The following is an 11361-nucleotide window of genomic DNA, read 5'->3' as shown; positions in this document are numbered from 1 at the left end:
ACCTGTGCTTGGGAAACCTGGCTCCATTCTGAATTCCGGCTATTTGGGACTCTAGAAGTTTTAAGCTTTCTCAATATTCGAAAGTTCTTTAACCTCACACAGAATAGCTTTGATTTTTACATCCCAATAATTGTGCTGAGCACTCCAAAAGTGTTTCAAATTGGAGGCAAGTATTGGGACTATCAAATAGTGTGTGATTAGGTTTTTTTCTCTTGTTGTTCATTACCATTTCAAATTAGAAACATACATTATTTCTTTCTTTGTATGATGTTAACTTGAAAATAAAATTATTCAGGTCCAATCTTTCTTGCTTGATCTTTTGCAGATGCTGTTTGGAATGATTATAATTATAGCCAAATAACCAATTTCTTGTGTCAAATTCATAGCCAACTTCATGACTTAGATCATTTCTTTTCAATTTTCCATTTTCTTTCATCAAATTTCTATTAGTCAGTAAAGCCTGGCTCTATCCTTAAGTCCTTAGGTGGCAGAAATATATTATATCCCATGTCTCATTTCTTTCATCTTTCCTGAATTTTCAGTCAATGATTCATGTTTACAATATTATGAGAATGGTAGTAAGAAATTCCAGATCAGTTCTTCCTGGAGAAATAGGGTGCAAGACAATCATCTAATTCAATTTTCCAGTAGTCACAATTTAAAACTGAATGAAATTGACTTTAAACACTTACTTTAACTCAATGTATAAAAATTTAAATGATATAAAGTGTTTTCAATGTAAATTTCAAAGCAATATTTTACTTTATTTATATGATGTTTACAAAAGACATTTTGCCTTTTCTATTTCTACTACAGGTCATATATGATCCACATAGTGCACCATAATTTGAACATGATATTAGAGGAGAACATTTGACAAGTCTGTCCTTTTCTGATATCTATATTTTCTTTCCATTTTTTTTGTCTGTACCCATAGAATCTAAGTCCATTCAAACTCCTCGGGACAAGTTAGCATTCATCTTTTATGCATTTTTAGTTTTATGATTTCAGCCATGTATACAGGATCTTCTATATTCCTTTAGTACCTGGCAAGATATTGGCAATATTTTGAGTATTTGAAGATTCTTAATATTTTTGTAGTTATTCGCTCCCTTGTCTTTCTCTCTCTCTTCTTCTCTAACTATCTTTTGCCATTTGTTTTGAAAACCTTTTCAACCATCTAAGCAGTTTAGCACGAAATCGAGTCGATTATCGTGCATTCACTATGATGAGGCAGCTTCACTTACAACATCACCTTGACAAATAATGGCTCCTCCTTAGGGTCCTTTCCTCTTCGGCATGTAGGGGCGGTTTGCTCTAGAAGTACAAGGCGTGACACTTGCATCTCTTCCTAAGGAGCATTTGTAAACATTTCCCCACTAAAGAAGTATCCTTTGTGATTCAACAGAATCCTATATATTTATGTTTCCACTCGTTCAAAGCTATTAGCATTCAGTTGGTTTTGGCAAAAAACTTGGGCCTCTTTTAGCATTCTCATTTTCTGTATTGTTCTTTTATTTTTTTCTACAATGGGATGCCATCAAACATACAGAGCTGTGGGAAGGCATGTATTTCCTCTGGGCTCTTTGACCAGAAGGAGAAATTCTCAGTGATTCCACTTTACTTCTAATGACATTTTAAAATAAATATACTCATCAGCATGGCTTTAAAATATCTCTCATCTAGATACCTAAAATGTTTTAACTTTTAGATGAATATATATTATAAAAGTACATTCAAGGTCTTCTTGGAGACGATCATTAAACATTCTTTTTACATCATTTTAAACTCATTTAACGCAGTTTAGCTTCATAGAGTATTAGAGTTTTGGAGATATGGTGTAATTGGAAATTACCCAGGTCTCACTTTCAAGTCCTTTATCAGAAGGTTTTTATGGAAATAAATGAATTTATAAAAATTGAGAGAACTTCAATAAGTTCTTTAATTAAGAGCCAAGAGATATAGATGGATAAAATCTAAAAATAGAGAGAGGTTAATTTAATCACATAACAGTAATTGCATGTGTGGTATGGATAAGGAATAAATGTGCATTTGTATCTAACACTTTGGAGGATTTCTTGTTATGATAAAACATTAATTTTTAAATATATATTTATTTATGTATAAATTATCCCTCCTCAAAGCATCAATGGTTTGTTAAGTCATAGAAATTATTTTCCTGATAACTAATAAAATAATATTTAAGGTCCTTAGACAAACTACCATATAGAACAAAGTTTCTCTTGCCTGACTGTGTTATAACACAGTGTCTTCCATCTACTAAGGGTGTTACAAACAATAAATATTTATATATTATAATTCTGGAGAAAGAATAGTACGAAATAAAGGCCCCTGCCGATCTGGTGCACGGTGAAACTCACTTCTTGTCTTAGAGACGGCCATCTTCTTGAAGTTTCACACAGGCAGAGGGAGCGTGGGAGCTCCCTGGGACATCTGTTCTACATGAGTTTTCCATTTGTGAGGACCCTCACGCTCCATGACTGTACCTCTATACTCCCCAATACTATGACCTGGGGGTTACTCTCCAACAGGAAGAGTCAGGTGACATCAATATTCATTTCCGCAGCTTCTCTCCAAAGAAGAGTACAAGTAAAGATAAATTCATTTCTATAAGGAAAGCAAACATTTCACTTGTGCACTTGTGTATTTCTTGGGGGAAGATCAGGTTTCTTTCTCATGTGCATTAGTAAGGCCTCAGTCTCTCTCTCTCTCTCTCTCTCTCTCTCTCTCTCTCTCTCTCTCTGTGTGTGTGTGTGTGTGTGTGTGTGTGTGTGTGCACGCACTACTGTAAGAGCAACAAGATAAATAACAGCAAGCAAGGGAATGTAATTAAATAGAAGTTGACTTGGAGTGTGGGTTATGACTCTGAGAATTGGATAAACAGAATGGTATTGGTAATAACACTCAATGGCACCCAATGCTTGATCCTTTCATGCTGGATGCGATTTTTATTATTTATGTTATTTTCCTCCTTTCTGCCTGTGAGCTAAAACCCAGTAATTTATTATTTTCATCTTACAAATGAGGAAACTTATTCTCAGGATGTGAATATAATTTGCTCAGAACCACTTAGCTGGCAAGTTGCAAAATGATGGTTTAAAACCAGGCAATGTTTGAAACGCTTACCTCCTGGCTTGTGATTGGCTATGTGATAGATTGGATGGCTGCTACTTAGAAATGCCACTCAATATGTCCAGGGATTGATGCTTAATTAAAAGGTATTGATATATAGCACATCCATGGACTTAGATTTGTTGCTACAAATACAGTGAGGAGAAAAATTTTGAATTAACTTCTGCTTGTCTCAGTATAGTGGCTAGTGCTTCTCAGTGGATCCTATTCATACGAAGACTGAAGAGCTTTTGTTAAGATTCATAGCTACAGCTGTGACAACAGGAGTTCTGACTTAGAAAGCCTGGAAGTCAGAACCTTGTATTCTAAAGTGTTGATGGGTTCAGTGTTCACACCAAGGTTGGAAAGACATTTTCTGGCACAGACACTCACTCCTTAGTTGGCCCACAAAAATCTTTTTAAAAATCTAAACATTCGTGTACTGGTTTACAAACCGCATACCTGTGTTCTCGTGTTTATTTCCTCCTTCCTCTGTCTGGACACCAAAGTGTTTAAGGGCACAGACTGTATCACTCCACAGCTGTATATTAACTCACACTGACCTTTACCACTGTAGTTATCTGTGGAAGGAGTGATCTCTCTGATGTATATGAGAAAGTGAATGAATTATTGCAGGATGGTGTGGGATGTGCAAAGTGATTGTGATGTTTTAACTGTCTACTTGATAGTCTAGGATAATCTAGGAAGGGGATTCTCAGTGGGACACTATCTAGATAGGTTGATGTATGGGTACATTTATTTATCCGTCTCTATTCCACTCCCCTTCTGTGGATGAACTGTAACCTGGAATTGTGAGCTAAATAGTACCAGGGGGGTGAGCCAAGACAGAAGCAAATCACTTTTGGACTAGTAACTTCAGTGGCATTTACCCTTTGACTCTCTTATTATCCAAATTCTGGATACTTTGAATTATGTCTGTTTTATCATGAGCTTCTTAAATGGTTACACAATCATGCAGTTTTAACAACTGCTTAGTAATACGCTAGCACGATACTAAATGACAGAGAAAAAGATTCCCGTTCACACAATCCCTTTGTATTCATAAAAACTCTCTCATTTTGGTGCTCATTCAAAGGCTTTATTCATTGCAGAGGGGTGGGCGGGGAGTGGTGGACTCAGTTGCAGTAGTTCTCCAGTTGGTAGAGGGAGCAGATGCTGGTGCAGCACTGATCCACAATGCCACGCTTCTGCCGGGCAACCTCCAGTGCCAAGGTCTGAAGATCCCCGGCCTCCGGGCCTCCACCCAGCTCCAGTTGTGGCACTTGCGGGTCCTCCACTTCACGACGGGACTTGGGTGTGTAGAAGAAACCACGTTCCCCACACACCAGGTACAGAGCCTCCACCAGGTGAGGACCACAAAGGTGCTGTTTGACAAAAGCCTGGGCAGGCTTGGGCTCCCAGAGGACGAGCAGGGCCAGCAGGGGCAGGAAGCGCATCCACAGGGCCATGTTGGAACAATGACCTGGAAGATAGGCAGGGTTGAGGCTAGGAAAAGGTCCATGTAAGAGAGGAACCCACATCCTTCCTAAAGTCCCTAGAGTTTTGGCTGGGGGAACCGGGCTCACCCAGGAGAGTACATACCTGCTTGCTGATGGTCTATGATTGTAGCTGGTCACTTAGGGTTGGGAGTTACTGGGTCTCCACTAGCTTTATAGTCCAAAGCACCTCCTCTCTGCCCCCTGGACTTTGCCGTTTGGCCCATTAAGGGCTCTAGGAGGGGTAGGTAGGCAGATGGCGAGAGGGGCTGAAGCTGTAATTTCCAAACACTTGCCTAGTGCTAAGTCTGCAGAAAGCGCTCATTGGACGTCAACAACTCTACTTAGACCTAGGGTAATTAGATTATTAACAAGGGGCCAGATGGCCTGATGAAGCAGTTCACAGCACAATCATTGTCCCAGAGAGGGTAAGGCCCTCTTTTTCCTTGGCTGAGCATTTTCCACCTCATTTCCCAGAAAGTTGCAGTTGTTGGGGACCTGGTATCTTTGTCCCTGGAACTGTTTCATAGTTTCTATTGATAGCTGGATTCTTAGCTCAGCTGAGACCCCAGCTCACCTTCAAAGGGAGAAGGAAAGCAGAACTCAGGCAGCAGGACATGTAATGGTCCCTTCTCCTCTATCTCTACTTCCACAAACCCATAGCCCACTCAGGGGTCAGCTGGGACGAAATATAGATACTCAAATTCTATTTTTTGACAACCATTTGAATTAGGTGGAACATTTGGTCTCATTCTAATTGATTTTCCACAAAGCATCAGGCCTCAGTAGCACAGCGTTCACCCCAGTTTAAACATCTGCCAACAGGGTCAATTAGGAAAGGTAGCTATTTTCAAGGAGTTGAGAGGAAATGCAAACCAGACTTTCTGTCAATGACAGCATTCAATTAAGTCAACAAACATTTGCTGAGAAAAATCTCTGTGATGCGCAGTGGGTTCCAATGTAGGCGCCATAATAAAGTAGACACGTTACTTGTCTTCAAGTAACTCAGAAGCCATTAAAGAAAGTAGGTTTGTACTGGTCCAATAACGTTAAGTTAGTTTGTGAAGTCCTTATGGTATAAAATAAACATAGGTTATACAGCAAAAAAATTTAACTTCTCCAGTGCCATCCATGAAAGCTTTTAAAACTTGTTTCTGCCTCTTTTTCTTAGTCTGATTATAGGTATGGAAAACATATCAATTTGGCAGTTTTCTAAAGGGTATGAGTAGAGGAAAATAGCGAAGTATAGCACTGTAAGTGACCCAGCTTGTATCGGGAGAGTAAGGTCATCTTTGCTGCTAGCCTGGAGTTATGTGGGGCTGGCAAGCACCTGGTTGCTTCTCTCAACCACTGTCAACTTTCTTATTTAACTGGATGCACTGATAATCTTTGTTCAAAAAGAGGACCTTTCTGGGGGTGCTTGATCTCTCCTGTTCTCAGCCATTGACTACAACCTCAAATGTGTGGTTCTAGCCCGGCACAACAGAACTTTGGGAAACAGGTTCTGGCACCGTGTTTATAAATTAGCTTTCCTCTTAGAATTTGCACCCTCTACTCTAACTAAATTAACACAGTGTTCCTTTGAACAATGGGTGGCACTCCTTTTTCTTAATTAGAAATCTACTTTATGATTCCAGTGAGGTTAGTGTCTTCACCACTGCTCAGCCAATCATCATGTGGCAGTCCATGACAGGTACCCAGAGAGCTGAGAACAAAGAAAGAAAACCCATGACTGAATGATAGGTAAGATGTTTGTATTTCATCAGAGTGGAGAAACCAAGGTACTGTAATATAAAGGCTTGTAAACATTAGGTTTCAAGTTGGAAGAAAACATTTATTTAGAGAAAATGTCCCCTTTACTGGCTACACTGGTCAGAGAGTGAGTCAGAGAATTAGAGGGACCAGAGAGAAGGCTGATGGACGAGACTAGGACTGCTCAAGAATTGAATTGAATTGAATTTTATTTTTTAAGGAGCTCTTTTCTGACACTCTTCTTTAGCCATGTAACTTTTGTCGTTGTAGATAGTGGTGGAGTGATTCTAAAGTTCATATGCACCACTGGACTGAAACTTCAAATATTGTTTCCTTCCCTGAGCTTCAATCCTGTGGAAAGGTCGCGGGTGAGCAGTCGTTCTCCTGAGGGAACTCCCTGGAAGGAAATGGGATGCGACAACATGAGATCATGCTTGAACCAGGGGATTCCATCGGAGACTAAAGCTAGAACACTGGCTGCACACTTATTTCGGAATGGGGCACTGTGCGCCTGCTTATCTCAGGAACTGGCAAGTATATTACCGTATACAGACAGCTACTTAGGTCACACGTCTCGAAGAGAAGGAGGGTAGTGAAACGGAACATATATGAGTATTTTTGGCTTAGACTATCATCCTATAATGACTTGGACCCAGTGCCTTTCTCTCAAGGTCCTCCCAAACATAAACATCTCCATTAAATTCTCGTGTTTCATTTTAATTGATTTATTTACTGACTTAAAATGTGAAAATGCTATCTGTAGGTTCTAACTTATTCCTGTTTGGTATTAAGAGTTGGATTCTATTTTGTGGGCTGCAGACACAGCATGTTCCTGAGAACTTGGATTAGTGGTATGACCACAAACAGTGTCAATCATTTTGATGATACGTGAACCCGGGATGTGATTAAATAGTCTGTTGTTACTGTAGCTTTAGCAAGGCTAGATAATGTCCTGGTTTCTAATAATATATTTGGTAACTTACACTATGAGAGCTAAAAGAGTGCATACTGTGGTTCAGTAACAAATGCCTGGAGGATAAACAAGTAGCATTTCCCTCTGTGGTGTGTTATTATATTATTTCCCTGTTAACTTCTACTTAGAGTTTTGAGGTGTTGTTAATGTCAGTGGCAGAATTTCCAGACTTAGTGAGTTGGTTTTCATCCAAAATAGGTCACAACGAAGGCCTAAATAAAATAAAATAATAAAAACAATCTCTAACTTTAGCCCTAGGATATTTAGGACTTGGAGAAACATTACATGCCATCCATTTTCCCAATTTCTCAACCTGTTTAAGCAGATAATTAAACAAATTACTCTAGAGAATATTCTATTTTGTGTACAAACCTCCCCAGCTGTTTTTATTAAGAACTAGAAGCTTTTGTTTGTTTTAAGTTCTCCTTTTACAAAATATGCGGTTTCTACAGAACTGAATTTTTATAAATGGGCACATTTAAAATTTTAATTGAGAAAAATTCTTGCCTTGATCCTTTCATATGCCAAAGGATTTCATTTCTGTAATACATACTTTTAAATTAATGAATTATATATAATACAACACATGAGTTTCTCAACATTTAAAGAAAAACACATTGATAATAAGTGGCTTAAACAATAAGTTTTCTGGAAATGAAAAGAAAGGATTCTGGATGTTTTAGATCAAAATAATTTTTATCAGTTCCCTGACTGACTGATTAGGGTACATCAAGTTAGGACGTATCATTTTATTAGGTTGTATCAAACATGATTATCTTAGTTGTAACTGTATAAGTTAATGCTCAAACTTGTCATATATTCTAACCAACTTAATTTTGTTGGTATTGAGAAATTCCAAGTGACAGCTCAAAGGACTGACATCAAATGGAAGTGATTTATAGTAGATTAGAGTTTGAATAAATGGCTTAAAAAAATCTTCTCACATACAAAGCAATTGTTTTCCCTTCTTTGATTAGTGCTGTATTGGCTTTCATAACTTAAATTGGTAATGGAAACTTCTTAGCAAAGATATAAGAAGTTTTTATATTGTTGAGATTCTTTAACTGTCTTTTATGATGAGGAGTATTTTGCCTGTATGTAGATACGGCTATGTTCTACATGCAGGCCTGGTTCCACAGCATTCAGAAGAAGATAGCCGTGGAACTAAGTTACAGATACATGGTTGTAAGTCACCATGTGGGTGCTGAGAAAGAAACCCCAGTCCACTGCAAGGCAATTGTTCGTAACAATTGAAACATCTCGCCAGCCCTATAGAGGAGTGTTATGCTGTTATTTTTAGAAACCTCGCGAACTTATACAATTTCGATGGGCCAGTTCTGTCCTTCTGGAGAATTAAAGGCTAGGAACAAAGATCAGCTATTCCAACAAAACCATCTTAATTGACTCGGCCATAAGGCAGCTCGGTTGCTGATTGCAGATGAACAAGCATTCCCTGGGAAAAAATACGTGAGCAAGCATTGCGTGGTAGCGTTGAGCACAGACCAGCTCACCTGCAGACTAGAGCACTATAGTCTAATTATAGTTTAAATCCCTGAATTTGGGTCAGTTTGTTACACGGCAATAACTATTACGTGAATGGTGTTTGCTATAAAACTAGCAAAGATCGATATCCATTTTCATCAATAGCAGCTATTTCATTTATTTGACTCTCCGGACCAGACTACTTTATTCAAGTTCACAAGTCTAGATTCATGGTCCCTTTACTCAAGTTCTAAGGCAGCTGGAGTCTAAAGTTCTCTGAAGTGCAGTGCGATGTGGAGACCAAATTTCCATGTGTCTGCCACTCCGAGATATCCGTGTACTTCCCTCGCCTCTGAGTATTGAATTCTGATTGTCCATCAGCATATTTTGAATATGTTCTACTCCGTCTTTTATAATGTACAACTACTATAAATTCATGAGATTCCATAGGGTACACACAATATGTGAGCCCATAAATTTAATACTGCATCATTAAAGGAATATCTTTATGATATTCACTGTGGTACATTTTGAATCTAACCAAATGCTCTTTTTGGAGAAGTAAACAATCCTAATAAATGACTATTTGGTAAACGAGACCACAGGTAATGCTCACCAGGAAGCAGTGTATATACACACTTAGGTATTTCTCATTTTGAAGCATGGCACATTTGCTCAGCAAGTAGCTGAGGGTCAGAACGAGAGAGAAGGGGTGAAGAAGCAATTCCACAGACTGGATGAGTAGGAAATGTGTGCCCTAAAGCAAGCATCAAATACTCTACTTCAGTGCCAATGCCTCTGATTTCTTTAGACGCAGCTTCTCTCCATGGCAAATCGTATCTTCAAAGCTGCAGAAGAGTTGCTGACAACTGCAGCCTCCTATCTAAATTGTGACTCTGTAATCACGATTTTCAAACGATATTTGCCTGAAGTCTAGATTTCGGCATCCTTATAAAATAGCACCCTTTCTTTTTAAAAACCAGCGGAGAGATTGAAAGAGATAATAAAATTACTCTTTGTACAATGGTGGATTAATGAGAACACCAAACCATTCTAATGATAGATAGAGAAATTGCTTCCACAGTTTTTGATTGAAGAGGTCTAAAGTTTGTCAAGCTTATCAAAAGTGCATAAGCAATGAAGATGTACAAGTTTATAAGCAATTATGGAGCACATTAATTCCATAACACGAATAATTTTACTGCTTCATTACTGTTGGTAGGACTCCTGTGGGAAATACAGGAAGATAATAAATATGTGTCAAGAAAATATTTTTATTGGCATACGGAAGTATTCTGCTTGATTAACATGTAGTAAATTAATTTCGTTCCATTGACATTGTTTTCTTTGTAGCCTCTGTGCTCTCTGATAGCGGTAGGATATACTCTGCTTAGAAATTAAAATCACATTTGAATAAAACTCAGCAAAACACCTTAGAGAAGCCTATATAAATGGTGAACGATGATGTTAGGAAAGCTGTGAGGAAAAGGTGATATGATGCCGGAAAAACGTGGCAGCCTAAATTATGGAAGTGAAAGTACCACTTGTGGTATCTGGAAGATAACAATTTCCATAATGAAAGCGAACTTGGGAAGTTGATCCCCACGCAGAATATTTTATGCTCCATTTGGCTTCATTTTACAGCCTGTAAAAAGTTAGCAGGACCAAGAGATGAACTGAGCAAGGAACTGCTGAGTTGGCACGCAGCGTTTACAGCCAGCCAGGACTCACCTGGCTGTACCATTGTTTATCTTCAGTCTTTCTGGAAAGTAAAGATTTTAAAGTGAAATGTGACTCAGACAAAAGAGCAAATCAAAGGTTAATTCTAAAGACCTTCCTGGTAGGCTCGACAGATAGCTCTGTGGTGTGTGCCCAACCTGCCAGTGGTGCTAAGAACCCACAGTAGAATAAAAGAGTATAATTCCAAGAGCTGCCCTCTGACATTCATACCTGTGCTCTGAATGCATGCCAACACACATGCACAACACAGCCACACATCATTGGTAATAACTAACAGATAATAGATAAATAAATAAATAAATAAATAAATACTCCTCCTTGCAATCTTTATAAGGTTTAAGATTTTACCATCTGACTCTTAGTTTAATGAGAGAAATTATAAGTATTCTAAAAGTATTATTCCATAATCACATAGCAGCTTGGTACAAAGAAGAGAGGCCCTTTTCTACTAGCCTTAGCTGTCTCTGTCTGTCTGTCTGTGTGTTTATAATCTATCTAATTTATCTATCCATCAATATCTATCTCATCTATTTTCTCATTTGCATCTTTGATTTAATCTTGGTCTATACTTCCAAAAGTATGTTTATTTGGGTTCAGTGAGAGACTAAAGGAATTGCCTCAATAGTTCAGGCTGTTCTGCCTTGCAAACTGTGACTAACCCCACATCATACACTGTGCCTAGGAGCTCGGGGCATTCTTTAGTAGACACTCCTGAGTGACATGGTTATGCTTAGTACAGGTGAAATAAACGCATCGTCATATGTTAAGACAATACAGGAGTGGAAA

At 38.4% G+C, this 11361-nt stretch overlaps 1 protein-coding gene across 1 annotated transcript; it reads right to left on the bottom strand.

Moving 5' to 3' along the window:
• Nucleotides 1–4209: 4209 nt before the first annotated feature.
• Nucleotides 4210–4777, bottom strand: Ins1 (insulin 1). The gene is made up of 2 exons (NM_019129.3): nucleotides 4735–4777; nucleotides 4210–4615 (listed from the first exon to the last, which is right to left on the bottom strand). Exon 2 carries the CDS (start codon nucleotides 4599–4601, stop codon nucleotides 4269–4271), a length of 333 nt encoding a protein of 110 aa, NP_062002.1. The 5' UTR covers nucleotides 4602–4615; nucleotides 4735–4777; the 3' UTR covers nucleotides 4210–4268.
• Between the last annotated feature and the right edge of the window lie 6584 nt (nucleotides 4778–11361).

Source organism: Rattus norvegicus, chromosome 1, assembly GCF_021556685.1.
Source record: "Rattus norvegicus strain SHRSP/BbbUtx chromosome 1, alternate assembly SHRSP_T2T, whole genome shotgun sequence".
In the NCBI taxonomy this organism is placed as follows: domain Eukaryota; kingdom Metazoa; phylum Chordata; class Mammalia; order Rodentia; family Muridae; genus Rattus; species Rattus norvegicus.
The sequence above is the reverse complement of the archived record's forward strand: the minus strand, read 5'-3'. Positions and strand labels throughout refer to the sequence as shown.

Excerpts from the sequence above, each read along its gene's own strand:
- Ins1 (NM_019129.3), bottom strand. The coding sequence starts at position 4,601 with ATGGCCCTGTGGATGCGCTTCCTGCCCCTGCTGGCCCTGCTCGTCCTC.